At 35.7% G+C, this 26725-nt stretch overlaps 1 protein-coding gene across 3 annotated transcripts in view; it reads left to right on the top strand.

Moving 5' to 3' along the window:
- Positions 1–44: 44 nt before the first annotated feature.
- Positions 45–26725, top strand: part of TTBK2 (tau tubulin kinase 2) — an 80329-nt gene continuing 53648 nt past the window's right edge. Inside the window, exons 1-3 of one of the 3 annotated variants that reach the window (XM_005419395.2) lie at positions 45–634; positions 21744–21903; positions 25721–25868. In XM_005419395.2, the coding sequence (XP_005419452.1) occupies positions 21835–21903; positions 25721–25868 (217 nt within the window). In that variant the 5' untranslated portion in view covers positions 45–634; positions 21744–21834. The remainder of the gene's footprint in view (positions 635–21743; positions 21904–25720; positions 25869–26725) is intronic. The other 2 variants (XM_031055700.1, XM_031055701.1) reach the window with 2 other exon arrangements.

Consider the following 26725-nt stretch of genomic DNA (forward strand, 5'->3'; position numbering starts at 1 on the left):
AGGGGGCTATCCCCTCCGTGGAGTTAAGGTCGGCCGGTCTGGCGGGTTGCAGCAGCAGTCACCGCTGCCCCGGCCTCTACGGAGAACTCAGATTTATAGGCACGAGATTTTTTTTTTTTTTTTTTTTTGTCCCTCCCACTTGCTGCAAGAAGGCAAATGGTACAGAAATTTACGTGTTCTGACGGCGAAAGATCTCTGTTTTAAAATAGCTGCGTCTGTATTTCCAGCTCTGGGTTGTGGCGTGCGTGTGACGGCTGCTGTGTGGGCACGGCTGGATGGGAAGCGGGCTGTCTGTCGCCTGGCGCTCTGAGTGCTGGAGCCATTAGCGGCACTTGCATCGATCCGTGCATACAGATACTCCTGGCTAGGCCGCGGGTGCGCGCACCACGGCGCTCCGAGGAACACAAACTGCGTGTGGAACGGCGTTAAAAAGACGTTATTGCACGTACTTTTAGCTTTACAAAGAGGAAGTGGGAAAGCACCTGGTTCCCAAGTCTACAGATGATCTCTGGAGCTGCAGCGGCATCCTTAGGCTTCTGTTGTCACTCTAGAGCAAAAGCAATGAGAGGACAAAGCTTGCTACGAGGTTTGTAACCTCTGCTGTGAGCCAGAGCAGTTGGAAACAAATGCTAGTGTAAGTGGGGGTGGGAAATAATGAGTGCAAATAATGATAATATTGATGTATTGTCGTGGGGGGCGGAGAGAGATGGACACAAAGGAATGACCCTGGAGCATACCACAGCATTTTGAGAACCTTCTACTGTATTTATAATTAAGCTGGAAATGGCTATAGAAAATTAGTTGTAAAATAGCCTGTAGTGGCTTTCTTAGTTAGACTTTATGTGCAGAACCAGTGTAATTTCAGCATAAATGTTCTGAATTAATGAACTATATTGCAGGAATGTTGAGAGCCTTAAAATAAATCATATTCTATTTATTTAAGTATCTTGTTAGCCTTAAAGTGTGTGGTTAGTTTTTGTGTTATGGTTCTGGAAAAAATGAGTAGATTTTTAAAATGCATTCTGTGTAGTTAATGCCATGCCTCTGTTGAACACATGCTAGCTATGCTTGTAGATATGTTAGTTCATTTTAAGAACAGAAGGGTTGAGAAAACAAAAGGTTAGGATGTATTTTACTATTCTTGTTTGATTTTGGTAATGTTTTTTGAAGTCTTTATTGTATGAATTCATGATAAAAAGATACCCAGCATTTTTATTTTGTGTTAATATTGTCCTGAATACTTTTTTGATGATAATTCATTTGCTTTACAGAGTGAATTATGTTTAACAAACTTTCTTAACTTATTAAGCCGGAGGTATACTTGTTAACATTTGTTTGGCCTGTCAATGAAATTATATATAGGAAAATTTGACTGCAATAGTATGAGTAGTCATTTGTCAAAAGTTATTTTGAAAACAGTGCATCAAGATGCAGTTTAAAAAATGTGGAGATGGAACCAATTATCCCTAAAAAATACTTTGTTCTTCTTTAATATATTCCTGATGTACCATTATTTACTTGAAACTCAGCATCTTTTTAAACTTCCTGTTTGGGAAGGATGAAGTTAGAATGAGAAGAACAAATTGAGCGACTGGAATATCGTGACGTCGCTTATGTTTAGTGTGGTCACTGTACTGCTGCTGCATACTGCAGGCTCTGATACTTCTAACATCACAAATTCCAGAGAGGCTTTTCTCAATCTGGCTGTTTATATCAAGAAGATTTTTGAGTATGACAGATGAGAGATATGAGTGGGGTTTTCCTTGTTCGAAACTGGCTTCTAAATGATCAGTTTCTACCAATGCTAGATATTTGTGTACAGAAGGTTAAGCATTTGTTTAGTGTGTGAAGTTGCAGTGTATGGTATGTTAATATACTACTGTGTTTTCTGTTTTAGTAAGGGCTTGTTTATCTAGTGGGAGTGAATTGGTACTTTACAAAGGAGATTGACAGTTTCTGTGTGTTCCTGTGTGCCTTGTCTGTTTGTTTTACTCTGGGGAAGCACTACACAAAGCCTTTGTGTTAGGCTGGAGGGGAGGAGAAACAGCTGCCTTTTCAGTAGGAGACCCCAGGATTAGTTGGGGTCTCCCAGGGATGTGTTGTGGTACACGGACCAGCCACTGTACTTCCTCCCTCATTCTGCGAAAACACTCTCACCTCAAGGGAGAGCATCCTTTGACTGATCTCTCATTGCAGCGAGTTGTGCCATGGATCTAGCAGATCAGTCTGAAGGGCCGATTGTTAAAGCATTGGTGGGCAAGAATGAAAACATGCAAAATTGCCAAAATACAAGGTTTATCTTAAGGAATTTAAGAGCTATGGGTCATGTGTGTTTAAAATTTTTTTGCTATGAACTTGACTTCTTGTTCAGGATTAGGGTGAAAGAAACTTTCTCAAATCTTTTACTTGGCTTTTTTTTCTGTTTAAGAGTATAGTATCTAGGGTAGTTAAGTGGTAATTAAACATGTTAATTTTTAGAAGTGGAGATAAAAGATATTTCAGTGTGATAAGAGAGTACAGCTAAATGGAACAGTTTCATTTTTCTGCTTTCCATGCACAAATAGAGTGCTCTAATGCTTGTACTGTTTTCTCTGTCATGCAGTGGCAGAATGAAAGAGGGAAGTTGGCTTCCCTCTTTGTGTTAGAAGTATTGGGTACTATCTCATGTGGATTTTAGTAACTATATTTTGTATGTTCTTTCATAATAACTTCTTTGAAAATATCATCCAGTCTTTACTTATCCTTTAAAACTTTAATTATTTATTTACATTTTAGAGTCAGAATATTCCCCTCTCCTTTCTTCAGGGCTAGGTGTTTAGTAGTGTTCTTTTGAGGGAATCTAGTAATGTGGATTTTTTTAAAGCTGCTTGTGAAATTTAGCTGCCATTCTTAGCCATATAAATTTATAGTCTATCATTCTCTGTAGGACCTTATAGGTCACTAATCTTGAAACCTAAGTAGTGGAAAATTCAAGCAATAAAATCTGGCCTTCTGACACTTCACCTCTTGATCTGGTTGAGAATTCTTTTTCCCATTTTTGAGATGTTGTACAAGTCATAACTTCTGAACAGTTATTTTTCAAAATTATTTTTCAATTAATGGAGATGAATCCTGGAAAACTTGAGAAGGTTTCTGGGGAGAAGGGAAAGATTTAACTTTAGAGGAGTGAGGAAAGGAGGGCAGATTGAGAAACTGAAGAAGTTTTGGGTGTTTTTAATGAAACTATTTTGTTAAAAAGTTTAAAATACTTTTATTGTTATGTTCAGGCATGTTTTTCTGTGGTTCTTGTCCTGTGTGTTTGAGGACTTTTCATCACAGAATTGCATCATTTAAGTGTTATTTTATGCTGTTGCTTATTGTCTGAAGAGATTAATCATTGATTAAGAATTGCAATGATGAGGAACTCTATCCACTAAGTCTTTCTTTTGGAGAACTGTGTGTATGTAGCTTAGCCTTGCATTTAAGTGCAAGTAGTAGTTGGAAGAGATGAAGGCCTCTTTCATGGGTGAAGTTTGCCAGATCACTGATGGTACTTATGAGAAGAGTAATTTTCTTTCCTGTACAAAGCTGTCTGATGCATAAAGGAAGAGTAAAATATGCTGAACTTGCTTTGAGAGCTTGTAGAGGATGTCAAGTTTCTTTAATATGTAGCCGTATTTTTCTATCTGGGTGTTGCAAAGGGACTTGTTACTTGTTGCAGGGGCAGGTTACTAATGTGGAGTTCGCATGCAGAAAAATGTAAAAAAACAGATTTTGTGTCATCCCGGTCTGTTTATACAGAAATAATTTTATTATGTTTTTGATACACTTCTCTCACAACTGAGGTTATACAAAATTTGTTCCACTAGATTCATCCACAGTTAAAAGAGATCTTGCCTTTCAGAGCTTTTGTCTTTTTAGTAGTTGGGAATTGTCTTCAGTCAACAGCTGCCTATTGCTTCTGAGAGGGGGTTAGTTCTGCTCTCTGTCACTTCCCAGATAATTCTTAGAGAGTATTTGTTGCTTCTGTCATGCTCTGTCTCAGAGTACTAACGTTTTGTGAGGGTTTTAACAGCACTTATTTGATACAATGTTGTTCAACATACTAACAATTAGATTGCTCGGTTACGTGGTGTATCAGCAGGATGTGACAGTCTCGTAGCTGTCAAATTTACTTGTTGCCATAGTAATGCTTCAAATGCCACTCGAGGCAAGCAGTGTGACTTTGAGCATATGAAGTATGACTCTAGCTTTGCAGTGTTGAAGAATTTAAAAAAAAAGGGAGGTAGTGATCTGCAAATAGAATACACTTTTCAGCATCAAACTGGTGACTTTTTAGAATGTGTTTGTATTCTTGAGTTATATGCTGCCTTGAAATAATTATTTTCTTGTCTTTCATTTATCAGCATCTTGAGCTTAATAGATCTAGAATGGGCATTATAAACGGATAGAAAATGTATCAGACGAAGAATGACTCTGTATTCCTTGAGTTTGATTGAGTTAAATGCCCTGTTCATATGTGATGCTTTGATTTTCCATCTGCAGTAGTCTATAAATAAAATCAAAGTATAATTCCCTGAGTCAAGTCAGCCTAGAACAAACTGTCATGTTGCACTCTGAGAGTTAAAGAAGAGGAATTGACATTGGATCACTGTTCTTTTTCTGTGTGATGTTTTGTGCTTTTTCATTAAGAGCTAGAGATTATTCGAATAATTGTGATGGTTTTGGGTGAAATTAAGAATTAAGTTCTACAGTTTTGAGCAAGACAGTATATCCTGTCAGAAAGCCTGTTGAATAATTCATCTGGTTAGAGAAAAATCTTGAAAGAATCACAGGATAGATTAGTATGAAGAAAGGATTGACTGGTCTTGTGGAGCAACGTGCTAGCTAAACCAGTCAGGTGTTGTCTTGACCAGCCAAGAACTAAGAAATTGATGCTGAAGCTGAGGAGCAAACCCCAGTAAAGGGTTACCTCTCTTACAGTGAAGGAGATGGGTGCAGGAAAGAAGCTCTGTTATTGACTGTCTGGTGATACTTGTTATTTATTTATGGATGTACATAGATATAAGAATATTTTTCACACATTAGCTCCTGCAGATGAAAATGTGCATTATTGTTAAACCAGTCTAACAGTTGGCTACTGCTTTTAAATGGAAAATTATGTTCTCTGCCTGAGCCTTTTCTAGTGCCCTTTCATCTCTGAGCTACACTGAGTCCACTCACTAACTTGGCAGAGAATGATTGTAAAAATGGAGCTGTTTGTATTGTTTTTTGGCTGATATCTGTTTGCTAGGTCCTGCTGTTATGTGCAGCTTCACCCTGAATGCATAGCTGAGATAGTCATAACTAGATCCTTTTGTTTACTGTAGCCTGCATGCTCAGCTGGCAGATTTTCCTGCCTATTGTCAGTTCAGGGAGGACACAAGAGAAAGAGGAACATTTTACGTGAAAGGCTGCTTTGAGGTGATGGTGCACTTTCTTCTCTATTAATTTGAAGGAAATATGGGCAGCATGCTGATTTCAGGCTGGACATTTCTTCCTGTTGTTCTGATATATTTCATTAATTTTGAGCCCAGGATACCTCAGTCATGTGGCAGTGCTTCTGTATGTATCTTTCCTTGATCAGTCCATTTCCCTCTGTTAATCAGGGAGCAGCTGTACTTCATCTGGCTTGTTGGAACTGGCGGTTAATACTTCAATTCTATTGTGAGGTCCTGCTCACTGAAATATTTCTTTTTCCTGGAGTAAAGGTTTGGGACAGAATTGATTTATGGTCTGACTGTGACTGACGTACGAGTAGCCATGCAGTAGATGTTGATCATATTTGGTGTTGGCATATTATGAAGTGCTTTTATGTTTCTTACTCTGAAACACATAAAAGCTCAATCTTGGTCTTAATAAATAAGAATGTAGTTATTATTACTCTTAACTGTATTATTTCTATTCTAGCTTCTGATATTACAAAAAAAACCCCACTGACTTTACACACATTTCACCCATATCATTGAATGTGTCCTCTTCCTCAGGAGAAATCTCATAACCCTGCTTGCCATATGATTGTGTGTCTACATTATGCTCTTATAGAGTTGAAATTAGTTGTTGTTTAAATAATAATTTTAAAATGCAGAAGTATCTCACCACAGTTTAAAGCTGAATATGCTTCAAGCAAATGTAATGACTGTTGGTGTTTAAAAAACCACCATAGAACTGTATTTCCTTTATGTAAATTCGAGAACTTAGAGAATACTGTTATCAGTGTAGGGTTATTACACTTTGCCATAATGATGTCATGTGTAACTGTTTCCATATCTACACAGTTAAATCTCCTCTCAATCTGAAGTAAAATTTCCAGTGTTAGACAAATTATTTGTATAGATCAAGTGTTCAAACATTTAAAATATACAAATATGGTGGGTTATAGGTCAACAATACAATCAGGGTTATTTTTGTAACCTGGCTTTAATTTGGAGGGATTTGGAATTTAATGTCTTTATTTACATACAGCCCATATTTCCTAAAACATGTAACACTGTTATTCAATACTTTTTATTATTTAAGTAAGGGATAAACTGAAAGCCTGTAAAGGTTTCTGAGAAACTTTGCTGTTTTGTTTTTAGGAATAATTGTACATTTGTTTGGAAGATACTAAAAATCTGATCTTGCACTCTTCTGATGTGTAGGAAGTTCTTATTTTTGAGAGCCTCTTGACCCCCATGTTTGTAATACATAAACTTACTGATTTTCATGCCTCATGGTTCTGCCATGTTTTATTTTTTCAACTGATCCCTGGAATGTTTTTTCTGAACTTAAGACAGTCCCAGAAAACGAAATACACCTAGGATAATTGTATTTTCATAATGAAATATGCTTGTATAATTAACTTCCAAAGACAAAAGCCTCATCACTTTATTTAATCTGACTGTGTGAAGACCAAAGGAATTGTTGTGATTATTGAGGCTAACCTTATGCATAAAACCAGCTTCCCTAGGGCTTCTCTGAATTATGTGTGCTAGCAGTAGTTGAATAAGAGTATATAGTGTAGAAAGTCATTGTGCTGTCTTTTAAGAATTGTCAGTAATGAGGAATCCATTGAATGAGTTAATGAGATATTCTATTAGTAGAGTGTTTTTATTAATGAAAGCTAAAGATCTTGGAGATATTTGTATGCATTTAAGGAATCTAAAGATTTGACCTTTAACTTGTATGATTTCTGTGTCAGAATTAAGATCTTTTGCAATTTCCTTGACTAAAGCAATTTCTATTAGATAATCTGAAGGAACTGAGCTTCATAATTCTGGACACTAGAATGTGATATAATATTGTAGCAGCAATCCTACAATGAGGATAGAGAGGTATTATGATGTCTCTTAGTATTTATTTGCCTATTCATCCATAATTGCCATAACTTCAATAATCCAGCAAATACATATATCAGCAATAATGGATTACTTCTTGTGTTAGGTAATGTTTCCATTTATTCTTTGGTCCTTGATAGATAAAGTCTTGTTTTATCTAAGCTGGCACGTGTGTAGTTTGATTGCCGTCTGTGCAACCTCTTGATGCCATTTGTCCTTTATCACTTCCTGATCACAGTATCAACTACGAACTTCATAATTTTTTCCTGAGTAAAAAATGTTTCAGTATTAAGTAGGAAATTGATTCCTATGGGAGTAATTACAAAGATATTTGTTCAGTTCACTTATATTTTGGGACCTATTATTTTATGTATGATCTATTGATTTTCTGGCAGAAAGACACTACAGTGTGATATGAACTTAGATGTCTTACAGAAGTAGAAGTTCCATAATAACTATTATCCTTACAGACCAAACTTGTAATGCCATAGTAAAAAGTTAGTTTGATAGGACGGAGAACATAATTAAATACCCATAGCTATAGTGTCTTCCTTTAGTTCTTTATTAGTCAAGTCCCCTTATTTGTCTGGAATTGATGTTGAGCTGGTAGCCTATAGTTACCAAAGTAGTTTAATTTATCCTTTCCAAACTTTAACATCAGTTATCTTCTGGAGTGTTCTATGTTTCAGGAACCTTTAAATCAGAGATCTCCTTGAAAATTCCTATTAAGATACAAGTTATTCAAATGCGTCGTTCTGAGCGTTCTGTGTGACCTGGTAGCATCTCACTAATATCTGTGGTCCACTGGAAGGCAGCGGCGGGCCTCGGGGCGCCGTGCCGGCCTTTGCTTACGATCCTGACGGGGGCCTGCCACTGACAGGAGCGTCTCGTCTTCCATCACTGCATCCTGGGACTTGTACAGATAGCCTATATGCCTTTGCTGCTTATATTAGAAAAAAACCTCTACTGTGGAAGTTTTCCCTGAGCCACAGCTGCTGGCTTTTTAACATCTCCAGTCATGATAAATTCATCATGGGGACCAGATTCTTTGCTGTCCAAATTTTACGAAATGCACCTATACCACCCACAAGCAAGGCACTTTTATAAGTGCAGTAGCATTCACTGTGCATTATGGTGAATTTTCAGACAGTGTATAAAAGGCAAAAAACATTATTCTGCATGTAGCTTAACAACTTTCACCAAGTGCCTCAAGAGAATCCTATAGAGCAGCCTCCAAAGATGAATCTGGAAAGTAACACTAAACATCTATAAACAACTTCAGTATTATTGCAGATATTAGTTTAAGTTTTTTCTCCATGACCCACAAAATTCTGCTTTTTTGTCTGCACCACTTTTTTTTTTTTTTTTAATATTGTAAAGATGATCAGTGATAGCATTGGTTTAAATTATTGTTATTATACATACCCCTCTCCCATTATTTTAGTAATTCACTTTTAAAAATATCATACCCATTTGGTAAGTGTTAGGGCATATTCATTTGAATCTATATGTAGCTATATTGCCAAATTTGCTGCCATTTTTTGTAAGTAGTTGTGGTTGAAGACATGAATCCTCATTGATACAGTTACAAAGTTCTGTATTTCTGTAAAAAAATATAGTAGTGTACATGGAATAAATATGTAAATAATGTAAGCATGTAAGTGTATATCATAAAAACACACATGCATGTAATGTATATATATCGATATGTATCAAAAAGTGTGTTGTGTCATATTCTTTACAAAAAAGTATGTTAGCATAGCAGTATTATTAATAATCTATGTTTCTGATTCCCTGAACTAATTTTTGCTTTGATGCAGTTATACCTGAGAATCTTGAACAGAGAAGAAGCTCTTTGATGGCCGCCTCAGCAATTATGAGGAAGTAGAAACAAGAAATGTGAGAGAAGCATGAAGGTGTTAGAACATGTAGCACCATCCTCTTTCTCTCCCCTTTTCCCATTTAATTCCTTTTCCTCAGGCCCTTTCTGGTGAGAGGTTTGGATGCCCTTCTGCTATGCTGCTTGGCTCTCAGGCAAGAGCTGGGATTTCTTGTCATGGCTGCTGTTCTGTGTAGTGTGAAGGCAAAGGCTAGAGCAGAGTGTTGGACCTGAAATGTAAGGGAACCTGAAGGAGGCAGCTGTTGATGTATTAAAGGCAAACCCAGAGGATTTGTTTATTTATTTAGGCTTCATGTGTGTGAATTGTATGTTATAGTCTAAACATGGTGATGGGAAGTAATTTCAATGATTTTTTTTTAAATCCGTGGCATGTTTTGATAAATATGCTTAATTTCTTATGCATCACCATATGCATGGCAATTTAAGTTCACACACACACAAAGAAAGAAATCTCTAGCTAGTTGATTGAACTATTTTAATATTTTGAGAATATGACTATTGCTCTATCCATGAATGCTTTTTCTCTTAGAAGTAAATGTAAGCCTCTCTCATGCTTTTTTTTTTATTTTCTGCTTTAAAATTATTACTGAACAATTGTTAGTGGTTATTGAAATCTTATTTACTAGCTGCCAGACTGAAGCAAAGCTATTGGATGGAAGTAAATTAAAATCACTTTTTGCAATTCAATACTGCAGCCATCAACACTTAAATAAAACTTCTGAAAATGCCCCTGAAACTTGAATCTCTTCTCTTGTTCCCATCACCAGCTACCAGCTCAACAAAATGTCCAGGAACAGATTGTCCTTTTATCAGCCTTGACAACTGATAGTGACCAACAAATGGATTAAAAAGCATACTTTTGCCCTGTTTTTTGCTGCATGCTGTAGGGTCTTGTATGGTTTTAAATATTTCATGATGTGGTAAAAGCCTGATCTCCTTGGGGAAGGAAGTTCTATGTCACTTAAAAGTGTAATCACTTCTCTAGCAAACAATGTAGAAATCTTTGTAGACTTCTTTCTTGTATGCAAGTAGTGCCATGTCATAAATAGGTGTATACGTGCTGAATGAAATGAGGGAAAAAAATGCCTTAATCCAAAACAAAGCAAGCTTCCATGGTATTGGATGTAGTCAGGATTTGCCTATAATGTGTTTTCTATGGGAAAGGTAGAAAATATCAGAATTTAGTTAAAATTCAGAGATTCCTTAGGAATTTATGTTGAGGAATATCCAACCAAAACCATTTAGAAAAGTGAAAAGAATATTAAGAGATGTGAATATTGTATCAGGTGGCAACAAAATTTTGGAAATTCTTTCATCAGTTTTACATAGTAACTTATTTGTGGAAAGAGAGTCGTAAGTCTTTACAGTTCTTTTACAGCAATTGTTTATGGCTACTCATAAGAGATTTAATTTTTTTTTGGTAAATTAAAGTATTGAGAGTTCCTTGAAGTAACAAAGTAGATACAAAAATCACATTTGTTGTGGTTTTTTATATGTTTGTTTCTCTTGAAGCTCAGGCATTTAGCAGTCTAAATTTTTTGTCCTGTCACCTATATAAAAATTACTGTCATATGTTTTGCAACCGCCAGAAGTAACAAACAGTTTTTACATTAAAGTTTTCTTTCTATACAAACTGTAACATTGCTGTATCTGACTGTCAGTGATTTAAAATGTATTCTGTGAATTTTCATTGTCAAAAATCTGACCCTGGATGTCTGCACCAACTTTATTAAGATAGAGATAGTCTTGAGGTTAGGAAATGTGTATTAATATATTAGTTCTCTGCATTCAAACTATCAAATCATTTGAGTATAAAGATTAGAGGCATTTCCAAGTATTTTCTGAAGTGAGGCAGAGGGAAGAAAATCTGTATGGAAACATCGAGACAGCACAAAACCCAACACAAAGTGGAAGGTAGAACATGTGTAAAATAGAAATTGAAATGATAGAACAAATGATATTTGGAGTTCCTGAGTGTTTATAATATATTTTTTTCCAAATAACTTCACATAAGTGCCAGAGAAGAAGAGCTTACTTGAGTTGAATTGTTTTGCTTTATGATGCCATTCCCATAACAGCTAGCTAGTCAACACTTTTAGGGTGGAAGCTTCTTTCAAGTAACTGACAGAAAATTATGCACAATATTTGAGTTGCGTCTCATCAGTTCAAATAATTTAAATTTATGTTGTACAGGGAGCATAATTTCTCTGTCCTCTCTTCATCTTCCCAAACATAATGTATGAATGTAAAATTCTAGAGTAGAATAAAGATGTGCATTCAGCAGTAGTCATATGTGGATGCCTAAGGAAAAGTACAAGACCACAGATACTATAAATTATACTTTCCTCTAGTTCTTTTCCATTTTTTTAGTAAGTGACTTCCTGCGCTAAATATACTTAATATGTATTTTCAGTAACCCACAGTAGTTTTCTTTTTCGTGTAGTTGACTGTTGTTCACTTGAACCATTGTAAACTTTTAGTATTCACAGTATCCTTTTGCAAGAAGTTGCACATATTAGTTTTCTCTGAGTCTGGCTGCTGCTGACCTATTTTGTTTTGGTTTTTTCTCCCTTTATTAAATGACATCATAAATAGCTGATTCCTAGCTAAACTCTATATCTCCCTAATAATTTTGGAGACCTCTGTCAAGTACCTCTCTCTACTTCCCATCATCCTTTGAAAAAAATTGTAAGTCATTACTTCGTGTGGAAACTAGTCTGTATCCCTGATTATCTTGTTCTATTTTCTTTTTTTTTTTTTTTTTGAGTTAGAAAGGGCTATTGTATACAACACTCAATATATTAGTGAACCATGGATATACACATGATCTTCATGTTGTCTGCTTTGTCTGAATTCCTAAGATTTTATTTTTTTTGGACTGCTATTTAGCATTGAGTTGCCATATTTTCTTTCTGAATATTTACTTACAATATTTCTTATATCATAATAACAAAATTTTATTCTTGATTGCTAATAGTTTCTCATGTGTTTAGTGAACAGTTATGTTCATGTGTTTAATAATAACAGTTAGTTATTATTTTTCTGATATGCATAATTTTATATGTACACACATAGAACCTCATTTGCCTTTATATCTCCTGGTCGTACAGTACCATGAAGTCACCCAGCATTTTGTCTCAATTGTCCCTTTAATAGTTTGGATTGGAACTTTAATGATCTTCTAGATCCAGCCCCTGCCATGGTTGCCAGGTTGTTCAAGGCCCCATCCTGTCCATCTCCTTATTTTGAGGGAGCATTGTGTTTAGGTACCCAAGGAATCCATTCCAAATTTGAAAGCAGAGCTGTTAATGATCCAGATGGAAGATGATGAGTCAGGTTTTCTATATGTGAACACTTTGTGCAAAAATATTTTTTAATGGAACCTGAGTGAAAATATTGATCTTAATAACTCATCAGCCTAAAAAGGGTAGCTCTCTGTGCTGTACTGTATATTTACAAATGATCTTGACAAGATGCAAATACTGAAATTACATAGTCTGGTGATACAAGGGTGTTAAAATTAGCAAATATGAAGATGGAGAACTGGAGAAAGACCTTGCTACTCTGAGGTAATGATGAATGAAAATAATCATAAAGCAGTTCACATAGGATAAATAATTTTAAAATGTTCAGTGGTGAACTTCATTCTTTTGAATGTGGTTTTGCAGGTTCTGTGAAAATAATAGGTTAGTGCTTACTAACAATGCTGGTCTCCGGATCTCAGAGGGGATGTAGTAGAACTGGAAAAAGCACACTGGTGATGATCAAAATCAATGAATGACCAAATAGTTGAAGAGGTAAATGAGGGGGCATATGGTAGGGGTGTATTCCCTGTGTAGGACTGAAAGTTGAACAGGGAGCAACCACACACTGCCTTCCTGTACAAGGGTTAATGAATCTCAAATGTAACTAGCGAAAGACAAACTGGAAACAAAGATGTGCTTCCCACAGCATGGAGTTAGGTTACAATTTGCTTTATGAGCATTACGGGTGGTAAAGTTTTCATGGTTCAGAAAAGTTCTGATGAACTTGGAGACAAAAAAAGTTAAATACCATCCTTGGCACTTTGTGTTTTTTGTCCCAGCTTGCTATATCCCCAGAAAATATTCTGGCAAGGGTAATCACATGCTCTGTGTGTCTTTGTATTTTTCCCTAGACATCAGCTGCTGGCCATAGTCAGGGACAGAAGATTGGACTAGGTGGATCTTTGGTCTGATGCAACCTGTCTCCTCTTCTGATTAGCTGTCCATGCTATCTGCTTTTCTCCTGTCTGACCTAATTTTTTTTTTCTGCTGCAAATTAAGTTGATATTTTTGGATTTGTCCCTACTTTAAATACCTTTGCCAAAGTTCCATTTTGGTTCTTTAATGCCTATCTTCCATTTCAAACCTTGAAGGACCTTAGGATTAGGAGCTCAAGTTTCAGTCACTGTTGCTTGAAGCCACCTTCAACTGCAGCTATAAAACAAGCGCATACTCTGATCAAGCCACATTGCTGACTGAAGCTCCGGTACCTTTGTAGTTTCCAGCACCAATATTTTTTAGGGACAAACTGGTTAGGCAGTCTTAGATGAGATACAGCCATCTCCTTTGTTGTTGTGTATTGTGCTTGTAGATTTGATGTTGCCTGAGCCCATGTGATGATTGTGAAATATTCTGTGAACAAGAGAGGCTTCCTGGCACTGTACAGAACCTCTCTCTACAGCCAGGCCAAACTGAAGATGAAGTAGTAACTTGTGCTGCTCTGCTGGCAGTATATCATATGTTTATTCACCTGCCTTAGTGCCTCCTTCCTTCGCCAGAGCCAGGCACCAAGCCATTTCCCACCTCTCCTGTCATTTGGCAGTGCATAAGGACCCACTTATGTGGCTATGTCCTACTCTCTGGTGCTAGGGGTGTTGACAGCAGTGTTGAATTGGTCTTGGCAAGAGTGTCACTGTGGTTTTTAATCTTTGTGCCTGACTTTTTTAGTGGTCTTGATCTGCTGCTGAAAAGTACAATGCTCCTTGAACAACTGAGGTGTTACTGCATAAACTGTAACATGATGCTCTGTCTTCCCTCCTTAACTCTGTCAGGGATTGCTGTGTTGTGTGGCAGGATGGGCGTATGTTCCCCTCGCTGAGGAGTCCTGTCAGAGTTTGGTAGATGTCCTGCACTGTGTGGACTCCCTCATGTTCGTCCTGTCAGCTAGGCTCTTTTGGAGTCATCCTGCTTGGTGTAGTAGTTGCTGTCCTCATTTCACACATTAGCAAAAAGCAGAGCTTTATTTAAGAGCTGTATTTAAGGAGATGGCACACCTACTACTCACAGCCTGTGTCCTCTCTTTATCACAATACTGCAGCAGATTTAGTTATGTGCCCTAAAGGTAAGGATTCTAAGAGATCAGACATTACAGACTGAAAAAAGATCTTTTCCTCTGTTCTTTTTCCTGTTCTGCTTAGCAAGCTGTCAGGCTTCACTCACTATGTCTTTGCAATGTGCTTTATACACTGATATATCAAGAGAATGCTCAGGTTTTGTTAGTGAGTCCAGGTCACTTCATGGCTGGTGCTGCAGGCTCAGCACAATGCTGTGAGAGCAGTCATGTGGCTGCCAGCTGCACTGCTTCTGTGCCACTGGCAGCCCTCTTGATCACTTGAATGCTGTCAGTGCAGACAACATTTTGCTATTCACATGCTGTCTATCTGAATGTCTCATCAAAGTTTCTCTGCCAATTTTCTTGTATTTTCCAAAAAGTTAATTGTTATTTCCATTTATAATTAGAGTTTGCCCTGAACTTTAGTTGTTTGGATTAAGCATTTAGCTGTGTATATTCCCTTGCATCATTCTCACACAGTCCTTAGCAGCAGTTCTTCTCTGTAAATTGCTATGTATCTACTCTGAAAAGTTTTTCATAGGCTTTGGCAGAAGTTCTTCAGAGCAGTGTATTGCTTGCCTTCTCGTCTCCTCTAGTTGTGTGTTGTATGCATGTGCTGGGCATTTATATTTTTCTTTTCTGAGAAAATGGATTTATGAAATAATATATAGTACTAGTCAAAAGGTCAATAGTTTGGAGCATCTTAAAAGATCAATTTATGTTATTCCTTGGAATATAAATGGTGAACTATTAATATTCTGAGTTTATCCTAAAAGGATGACTTACTATTCCAACATTTCAAAAAACTGGAAGCAAAGATTTTAATTTTGCTGATAAATCCAGACTGTAATTAGTTTGATATTGTAACACTGTGCCACTGTTTAAAATATCTTAATTGTTTGACTTCAAGCTGTCTTTGTTCAAAACCACACTTCACTACCACTTTCCTACAATGAAAATTTTCTTAGGATCTTAAAAACTATTATTGTAAAACCTTGTCTAATTAAGGTAATTGCAGAACTGACTTTCCATTTTCAAGTTTGTTTGAAGAAGGCTTGAGAAGTAAAACAAATTTTTATTGCAAAAGTCCATGGTTCTAGTTCTATTTAGGTTTGTTATCAATACCACAACAGTCTTAGTGAATCTAAGACACTGAAATACAGGTTTGTTTTTTTTAAACAAGTGACATTTTAGGGTTTTAAAATTAATTTTTGAGAAATTAATAAGGTTTCACAATCTGCTTTTTGATTTGGAACTCACTCAGAGTTGTGGGAAAAAATTGAGAGTGAATTTCACTTCCCCAAGGGTTAGGTTCCCACAATAGTATTGAAGGCTTTGCGCCTGAGGTTGAAGTTCAACAACTGGTGTCAGTTGAAAGCAACACAGTTGTCCAGCCTTTCCCTGTTCCCTACAGCTAACTTCTATTTGTTTTCTGACATAAGCCTTTGTGCTCTAGTGGGACAGATCAAATTAGGAAATTAACTCAAGCATGTGCCATGGTAAAAATGTCATGGATTAAATAGAGTTTTTGATATATAACTCATTCTAATTCTCCCCTGACTGAATTTTTCTGTTTTTCTAAAGGTGATAAATTACATTATGTTTCTCTGATAGGTGTCACAACCATATAATCTCCCCCTGTCACGTGCATGCAGATGCTTTCCTTTCTGTATGGCAAGATATAGTGTACCCTTATTTTAGTTGGTCTGATCAAGAAACACTGAAGTTTACTTCAATGCAAATGCTTTTAAGTCCAATTTAATTTTCAAGTTGTAAATTCTATTTTGGACTTGAAGAGGGTTTTGTGAGCCTAAAACTTGTATGGTTTTGCGACATTAATTAGTTGGTTTAGTGAGAGATAATACACTCCTTTGATAAACATTGCCTTACTTGGGTTTTCATAATATTTTGGTACTGAATTCTCTTGCAAACTGAAAATAGCGTGGTAGCTTGAAACATATATATTTTTAAAATAAAACTGGAAACTAAATGTTATATTTTTAACTCCATCTTCCAACTGAGACAATTTCACCACCTTTGTAATAGCAACTGCAGAAGTTGCCAGGAGGAAATACAGACTCTTTGGCAATAGCACACAAGGCAGTTGGGAGCTTTTCACACCTGGAATCTGCAAATGGTGATGAGTATTTTTGGCACTCAAGCATTTGAGAAAGGAAAACCTAAAATTACATTGGTTCTGTGTTGAATTTTTTAAAGATTTTCTTCACAACCAGTACAGTTGGAAATTTAAGTCAAGATTTTAAATCCAGTTTTCTCATTGATGTGATGAATGATGATTTTTCAAAACACCAGCTTTTAATGGATGTATTTAGAAAATAGTCAGGTTTAAGTGTAGGATGGCTTTCTAGTTTGGATGTTCGAATAGACGCATTTAAATAATTTATATCACTAGAATTAACAATTTGAACATGTTCTTAGCCTTTCTAAGGCAGTGGGCTTTGCTGTAAATGTGGTGAAATGAGGACCTTTGAGCATTTCCTGCCCTGATTTTCTCTTTATGCTGGCCTTTTAAAATGTTCTTTGTTCTTCAAGTTCTGCTTAAAAGTAGAAAATACAGAAATGGAAATCATCTTAGGCAGATTTCAGTTGGTTTACTAATTTTTTGAATGAGTTGAAGGCAGGCAGGTAGAGGTCCTAGTATGCTCAGAGAGTTCCTAATAGCAAGGGGTCGATACTATTCTATAGTGGAGGCAACACGACATGTGTTCCTTTCTATGGAACAGAAGTAATCTTCTGTGCTCCCTTGCTTTGTCCTGGAACTTACAGTACCTACATTAAGCCAAAATTGTCTGTGCTACTTTTTCAACCTTAGGTCTGAATTTAAGCATCTATAAAGGCTGGTAAACAGAGGTTGGCTTCAGTTCAGGCTATGTCTAAGGGAATTATATACATGCACACAAATTACATTAAAGGATTGCCCTTTTTTCTGGAAATTTTGCACTGTTATTTTCAAATACCATATAATCTCTTAGTGTACTTGGATGGGGTAAATTCATCTTTTGCAAGGCTAATGTGTAGTTAAAATCAGTTAAAGTGAATAGAAAGGTTTTAAATAATGGATGTCTGTACAGCATTCTGGATATTAGCTCTAATGCTCCTTTACCTGTTCTTGTTTTATACTGTAATCATTTCCCAGCAAAGGCTTATGTTATGGAACAGTCTATCCTCATTCTCTTGTCCTAGTTACTCCATGACCTCTCACCTGGAAATAAATTTGACAGAGGGCTAATTGTCTTTCATTGTAGTTGTGTTATCTTGAAAAGTGCCTCTGAAGTGACAAACTGATGAGTTCATGAATACAGAATTTAATTATATATATTGCAATTAGAGTGACTGTTACTTTTTTAGGAGAATTGTAACAACATGTTTGTTTTGCCGAAAATAGCCTTACTGCCACCTAAAAAACTGCACTGCTAAAGGATTCATCTGCTGAATGAGTAAGGGAAAGCTTGCACCTTAACTGTGTGTCATTAATTATTCATCTGCTTCAGTAGAATACAGAACATGCTGGAGCTTTCTTAAGTTGTTAACAGTATTATAGCCTGTTAAAGAGCTGTTCTGAAAACAATGTATCTCAGTAATACAAATGCAACGGTATTTACTTTTATGAGTCTTTAATTCAGAGAAATTTCAGTTTCAATCTTGACCTGAGAACCACCTCCAAAGAATTCATATTTATATCTGTCCAAAAGTCCTTTAAATGTAGTCATCTCTAGTAATGTCCTTTTCTTCTGTATAAATTTGGGGAAGGTGATTGTAGTCTAAATTGCACCTACTAGAGTACATGTTATCTGTTACTCGATAAGGAATATAAAGATATTTATCCACTGCAGTACATCAATAATTAACAGATTTGCAGATTGTACAGTGTTAAGACCATTAGAGAACACATCAGAGCAATGAAACTCTGCCTAGGTCAGATTGTGAATAAGGTCTTTAAAAACCATATTCTTGTAGCAAGAATATGCCTGAGTGTAAGGATGGAGGTGTATAAGTGTTATAGGGTATAACTATATAAGTGTATAAGTGTCTGATAGTGTTGTGGTTTAGCAAAAGTATAAAGCATTTTCAGACTTAAATTAGGGAAATAAGACTTCTATCACAAAGAAGTAATAAGAAAAACTTTTCTCCATATTAGCAATCAGTATGATAGAGTCTAATTCAGTGTGGATGTCTAACTCAATGTTGCTGTCCACACCACAAGAAAAATGTGGAGCAAGGAGAGGGGTTTTGAAGGAGGACCATATAAAAGACCCATGGCTGTGAAGGAAGGCATAAAACTAAATGTATTAATTTACAGGAAGTTAAAAAAGTATTTTTAGGTGTTTAAATGAAGTGAAATTACTGGAAATGGAATTTGGTTACCAAAACTGTAACCTGTGGTAAAAAGTTAAAATTAAATGCATTAAACCTTGAAACAAAGCAAGTTATGTTTATTGTGAGGAAAGAAACTTACTGGAACATGTTAGCAGTGAAGAACATTTGGAGTCTTACATATTAGTGCGTGCAAATTCACTGAAATGGGTTGAAGCTATGAAATGGCCTGATCAGGTAAAGGTTTGGGCCAATTTCAAGCCTTCTGAAATTTGTCACTGAATCCTTCTTCTGCTTTACTTGAAGTCTTGAAAAAAATAGGCTTCTTCAAATTGACATCAACATGTTTGTAATGCTTGCAGTTGATTATTAAGCTTCAGGAGGAGCTTAGCACCTTGTCTTCAGGGGCTCACGAGAGAACTTTTGCCTCCCATGCAGGACAGTTCAATGGATCCTGGTGTTTTATGGCTTTGAATACCTGGTTTTTATGATATAGAATAGATATGGTTGCTTTGTAATGATCTAGGATGACAAGAGATTTAACAAGGAATTAGTGTATTAGAATAGGATTGAGGAATTGTGTACAAATGAAGATTTTGTTACCCTGACCATGCAGATATTACATACAGCAATAGAGTACTTCTACGACAATTCTTAAAATACAGGGTGGTTCGTTGAATGTATGTGTTGGACCTTTGCATTCTGGGCCAGTTGCTGATGCTCTCTTAGTCTGCTCAAGAACTGACAAATGCACAGCTGCCAGAAATACTTGTCAGAGTTGTGACTATAAATTGTAAATTTAAATGTATTAAAAAAAGAAAAAATTAAGTATCAAATCAGGAATCAAGGCTAATAGCAGAATTAACAAAAACTCTGAACTGTCATATCTTTGATTTAATAAAGCACTTTTCCTACAGGCGATGAATTTTGTTCACGTTTGAAAGCTTCAGCAAAAAATCTTACTTGCAATTTTAGATTTTGCTCTGGTGAAATGAATAGTTTCACCATTACTTGTTTTAAGCAAATATCAGGAAAAAATAAACCCTCTTGGAATTCCAGTATAGAAGTGAACAATTTGTCAAGACCAACCCATGCTTTGATGGAACTGGCAGGTGGTAGAAAGAAAATCAAACATTTGAGTTAAAATGGGGAAAAGGGGAAAAGCCACTGTATGTGCTTTAAGTATATAATTTTGGAAATAGATCTTTTCCCCTTCATTAGTGGGTTTTTGTTTAATCTTTGTTCCTGAGTGTGTTGTGATAATTCTGTTAGAAAAGACAGTGAGTGTGGTCAGTGGTTAGTAACGGTAAGGGGTTCACATAAATGGCTCTAGTTCTTTTTAGAATTTTGACCTTATCTGCAGGGAAGAATTTACTATCACCAGTAGAATTTGAATTGGTTTAGTTCAACCTGATTAAATTGCAGGATGGATGCTGTTACTCGCAATACACAATCTTAATTTGGTTTCCCTTCCCTCGTTTGAATTAAATCAGTTTAGGCTATGTATTCTGAATGAACACTCCTTTACAGTCACGTAACGCACTCTCATTGGGTGTAAATTTAGATCCTCACCCAATCCAGATTAATGTTTCTCCAGAGGGGTTTCTTTTATTTGGAGTTGGTTCAACTGTCATAATGTCCAATTTAAGCAAAAAGGTGTAAATACAACATGAAAAAGAAATATCAAAAAAACATGGAAAACAGCCACAGCTTCTGTCGTGTCAAACAAATGTTTGTCTTAAAAAGCCAGGTTGTTCAAGCAGTGGAGTGTTTACTAAAAAAGCATCTTTTAGTCCCAGTAGTAAGATTGGCAGTTAGCCACATGGATGGCCATACTGCTGATTTAAATCAGAATGATTTTACCAGTTTTGCATATCATTTGTGTATTGATTCAGGGAGAGAAGCATTGTTCACTTGCAGTTATGCTATTTTGAAAGCCATGGAAATAACCTAAAGCAAACATACTTTTCAAAGAGCATTGTCTTTGGATAAGAGGGCTTATATAAACAGTTACATTTGTATAATTACACCAGTGTAACAATAAGCCCTGTTCTAGAAAAGCTCAAAGAATTGAAATAAACTTTTAATTGGTTGTATAGGTTGCTGATGGGAGCCATTACGGATATGTTAATCTCCAAAGTACGATTTTTTATAATACTATCTATAATCCAATTCAGCAATGATTGCTAAAACCAGAAAATAAAAAAATGAACTGTCAAAATTACCAAAGACAGGGTTTTTTCCCTTACCAAAACCAGTTGTTTATAGCCTGAGATAATTGTACTTAAGATGTATTTAATCAGAAATAATCCTAGCTATGTGAAACACATTGTAAAATGTGAAGTAGTCTGTATACAGTGCAACTGAAACTTAAGTATCTATTTCTAACATTGTAATTTTTTGCTTAATATTATTTTAATGTTGTTATATATTACTATAAATTAATGAAACAATTATTCCATAAGTTATTAATTAGATTATTTAATTAGCTAATAATTTTAAAAGGGATTATTAAAATTAGGTTTAAATGTAATTATACCTTGCAGCAATTTGAAACTGCTTGTGGAATATACCTCTGAAAATGTTTAAGTTTATTAGTTCTATATTGAGATTGGTATTGTAGATTTGGGACAGAGCAAGTTGGAAAATTAAGGAAGGCTATCCTTGAATTTTTTTCTGTACTGGAAACCGTTTGACTAAAATTTCAATGTTAGTCATTGTGGGATACAAAAACTAGTTAAGGTGCTAGATGAGAAACAAAACTTCTGCTGTATTTCTTGTTATTCTGTTAATCACTGAGTTCTGCTCTGTTTCTGCAGTGACTGGTTAAATGGAAGCCATTCCTGGGATCTGGATGGTTTCTACTGACGCAGACTTTGCATAGCAGCTCCATCACCTCAGGAGGTTGCAATGAGTGGAGGAGGGGATCAGCCTGACATCCTCAGTGTGGGAATATTGGTCAAAGAAAGATGGAAGGTGGTGAGTATGCCTTCCTGCAATTCTGTGTCTTCTTTTCTTTTTAGAAAAAAGTGGTTTGTGCTTTGAAATTAATTTGAAAATTCTTGTGAGATATATTTTGCTTAGTAATTTAATTAATTGTGAATGAGCTTTAAAACTACTTGTTTCTCTTACCCTACTTTAAAGAAAAGTGATGAGGATTTAAGGTGGGTTATTTTTTTTTTCCCTGATAAGGACCTAGGAGAGCTCTTAAATCCCAATGTAGTGCCTGATCCAATCACAACTGGAAGAGTACTGTTAGTATATTGAACCCAATGAGCCAGTGATTGTATCAGTCCATTTCGGAGATCAGTCAGATGCCCTGCCCTGAAACCAGTAGGTTTGTGAGATATGTTACTCCTTATAGGAAGATTTTTCAGGGCCTTGCTGCTCTTCCTTTTGTTTGTTGGATTTTATGGCATAGATTTATTCTCAGCTCATTTGTATTCATTTGATTGTGTGCCAGCATTGGCTTTGCCATAAATAGCTCTGTTCCCTTTTGCTGTTCATATCCTTGATTTGCATCTTGAGGGAAATAGTATCCAGTTGAAGCTATTTTTGCTGGGAGAAACAGGCTGAGTTCTTGTAGCTCCTTCTCCATTCCTCTTGATCACTTTGTTTTTTTTAACTTAGAATTTTTAAAAAGGGGAAAAAAAAGACCAGTTCACAATAGAACATTTAGAGTATCTGTGTGTGTGTAGTAGGCTGTGAATGGATTTTGAATTGCTCACTTTATATTACTCCCCTATTTCAAGTTTTTTAGAACTGTAAGACTGAACATAGAAGATACAAATTCATAATTAATTTTAAATTCATAAGAGAGAATTATTTCAACTGTCTTGTACCCTATCTTTCACTTAAATATGCAAGAAGCTGATATTAACTTTGTGTAGGAAATCTTTGTATTTCCTTTCAGGTAAATAGAACCTAAATAGCTATCTCTGGAGTATAAGTATTTGTAAAATACTTGCTTATATTTAATCTCAATACAGCAGTGAAGTAAAAGCAGAAAGCGTAGTCTTAAATCAGATCAAATAGTATAAAATACCATTTAAAATACAATAATATACAAAATATAATAGATAATAACATACATATCACTAGCCACAAAACCACTTAGTTGTCTGATGTATGCAACAGTGGCTGTGTTTTCTTCAGGTTTATTTTCTTTTCTATGTAATGAAGACTGCTGATGACATAAGTGTCTTCTGGAAAATTTTGCAAGTATGCTGAAGTTAATTTCATGTAATTATACATTTTCGCTTATATGTTTTCCAGATACAGTATTACAGGTAGATGAGTGCAAAGTATTTCCTGTGGGTAGTTCTTCAATTTCTTCTCTTCTGTAGCAAACATTAAGGATTTCTTGATGGCATCTAAGGCAATAGACTTCCTGAATTCAGGATTTCATAGGAGTGGCTCCCAGCAGAAGAAACTGAAGTGTGGTTTTTGGATTTTTTTGCTGTTGAGCACCTTGTTCATTGCAGTTGTGAAGACCATATCTAAAATTTTTGGACATGAACGTTTTAAAAAAACATGTTCAATTTAGTTTAATTTTAACCTAGACATTATTTAGGGTGATTCTGTTTTGAAAAGTAAGCATAAAAAAATTATAAAATATTTTTTCCCCAGCGACAACCCCCTTCTCTAGTGTTGTCTGTTAGCATTTGCTTTTATTCTTTGTTGATGCCTTTCCTCATGCCTCTTTTTTGCCTTTGAAACATTTATTATAATCCCTACTTGGAAAGACTTGCTTGTAATGGTAATTGATTTTAGATATGTTTAAGAATGCCATTCAATATGTAGTGTAAGCAAAAAGATAAAACTTGTTGGAAATTGTATGCTTTAGCCTGGAAGCATATAAAGGCACAGAAGGCAAAGAGAGAATGGCGAGAAAGAGTTTGGGGTGTGAGATGCTAAATGCAAAAAGAGAAGGCTGAAACTAATGAACAAGGTGGGAAATTGTAATGCAGGTGTAAACAAGGACAATGTGGTCCTCGTCGAGGTAAAAGATGTTGAGCAGGTGTGGCAGGAGACCAGTATGGTTGAGTGGTCACCGCCTGTGTAAACTGGAAAGCAAAATGCAAATGAACAGAAGGTGGGAGCAGGGATGGGCTGCCCAAGATTACCCTGGAAATGTTGCCTCAGTGTGATGAATATATGGGAAAGCCAGAGCTCAGCTGGCAGTTGTAACTGGTGAAGGATGTGAAAAGCAAAAAAAAAATCTTCTATAGGGATGCTGACAGCAAGAAAAAGACCAAAGAAAACATGGACTTATTGTTGAATGTGTGTGACTCGATGACAAAAGACATGGAAAGTATTTTTTTCTGTAATCAAAGAGAAGTTAATTTGTGCCTGGAGCTACTGAGTGGTGTCATTATTGGGTGTATGTTAATGATTCTTGTGTACTTTAGCTGAAGATATAAATTTATCTGTTTATTTTGTTACTGTAGTGGTGGTTTTGTTTGTTTTAAATATATTTTCAGCACATATGTAGAGAAACAATGCTTTCAGAGGCAGTCTTTCGTGGTCTGGCCATTTCTCAAAGCTGGTAAATGAAGTTAGATGATAAATGTGTCTACATTTGTAAGGGGGTGAGGATGGCTGTGTCACCCCTTTCCTTTTCCTCTCACCTTTTCCACCATGTATTCTCACTGGTGTGCTTGTACTATGCTGAAAATTCATGTGTTATCTGTTATCTTCTTTATTCATAAAGCCTAGGCTATTTTAAAAAATGTTTTTCCTGCTCAGTCAAATGTCTGATGGTGTTAATTAGGAGACATCAGATTACTTTTCAGAATCTGAAGATAGGTCAGCATATTGCTGCTCTCTAGAACCCTGGACAGTTTAGATGACATTTTATACAGTGTAGTCATATAATGTTAGCAACTGTATGCTTTCAGATGACATTTAGAAAACCATATTAGTCTTAGGGTAAGTTCTTTTTTGTCTCCTTTTCTCTTTTATCAGCTTTAGAATGTTAGCCAGGGGAGGCATTTTGTGAAACAGCATTGACATTTTTGATATTGAAAACCAAAGAGGTGCCTGTTCCCTGTGACCACTTAAAGCAGAGTGAAAAAAACATGTTTTAATATTTGCTCTGAAGGTAGTGCAAACTAATTAGTATGCTATGAGCATTCTTTTTACCTCTTTCTTGCACAGATGAAACTTTCAGTGCTGCAAGTTTCTTGAGTCTGTCTGTTAATAAGAATGATATTGGTGAATTTTAAGTGAATGTAACATTTGAGATGTATCTTCAAAGATAATCTTAGCCATTTCTCATAATTTATGATTTAGCTGCTGTATGTAAGTCTTTCCACATAACAGATAATACTGCCTCTTTTCAGGAAGTCCAAAAACTGGTATGACTTTATTCCATATTATTCAGTGTGCATATTTCTGAAAGGACAAAAAGATGATATATTTTAAAAATGTGACTGTGCATTTGTATTTAAAGATCTCTGGGCTGTGTGTGACTATTTGAGGAATGACTTTATTCAGCATGCTGGCTTTGCCCAGATTCATGCTGGGAATACGACTGCACTCTTCTATTATGCTATATACAATAGTGCAGATGGGGATCAGGTGTGTTCTCTTCCAAACTGTGGTTAGCCGTACCTTGGTCAATAATTCAGTAGTGCTTTTATGTACTGAAGAATATAATTATTATTTTTAAATCTATTTGTAATAAAATAGGGTTTGCAGTATGACAGGCAGAACAAAGAAGTATTGCTGTTTTATTTTCTTTCTTCTCCCCTCTTTAAATTATGTTTTTGTTTTTTCTTTTTCCCCAATATAGTTGAGGAAAATAGGAGGTGGAGGATTTGGAGAAATTTACGATGCACTGGACTTGCTTACTCGGGAAAATGTTGCACTGAAGGTCGAATCAGCTCAGCAGCCAAAGCAAGTGCTGAAAATGGAAGTAGCTGTGTTGAAGAAGCTGCAAGGTAGGGCTATACCTTGGATATGTGAGAACTAGAATGTCAGTGTATCTTCTTTAAAAAATAATTGTAATTACAATAATATTTTTAGTAAATATTTCCTATATTCTGCACGTTCTTGGTAAATGATTATTAAAAGTGGAATAGGAGCTCTTTCAGATGCTGAAAGTTTTGCTACAGTGAAGCTTTTGTTTGAAGTGGGATGAAATGAAAATAAAACAAACAATAATTCCATTGCTGCAAAAATCTTGGTTCAGATTTAGTTTATTCTGAATCCATATCTTCTCTTTGTTTTTTGCTCTAGACTTTGTTATTCTTGTTTTTATTTTTTCTTCTAAGATTTTTTTTTCTGTACTATGTAGCATTGAATATTTGAGGGTCCTTCATGTAGCATATGCGTTAAGAATGTTTGTTTTCTTTGCTTTGCAGGTATTGCTGAGAATTCTAATCTTGAAATAGGAAACATACTTAAAAAAATCTCCATAAGAAAAAGCCCCGGCTTTAAAATACCGTAACTTGTATGAGAAAACTACTGGCGTATAAAATCCTGACATACTTCCAGGGTTCAATTCCTTGAACCAGAGTTTGGATAGTCACACTTTCTGTACCTTTAGATACTTTAATGAAGTTATCAATACAGAGAAATATGCAGTGACTTCTCTTCATTGGTTCATTGGTTTTTACAACACAAGATTACAGAAAGATAATTTAAACAATTACTTTTTCTTTAAAAAATATTATTTTTAATCTGGAAGATTTTGAATAATACATGCATTCCTGTCAGCAGCCCAATTTTTCCAAACTCTTACTTTGAATAAAACAAAGTCTGCATGACATATGGTGCTGCCTAATGTGCTGTAAAG

Source organism: Geospiza fortis, unplaced genomic scaffold (genome assembly GCF_000277835.1).
Source record: "Geospiza fortis unplaced genomic scaffold, GeoFor_1.0 scaffold66, whole genome shotgun sequence".
Taxonomy (NCBI): Eukaryota; Metazoa; Chordata; class Aves; order Passeriformes; family Thraupidae; genus Geospiza; species Geospiza fortis.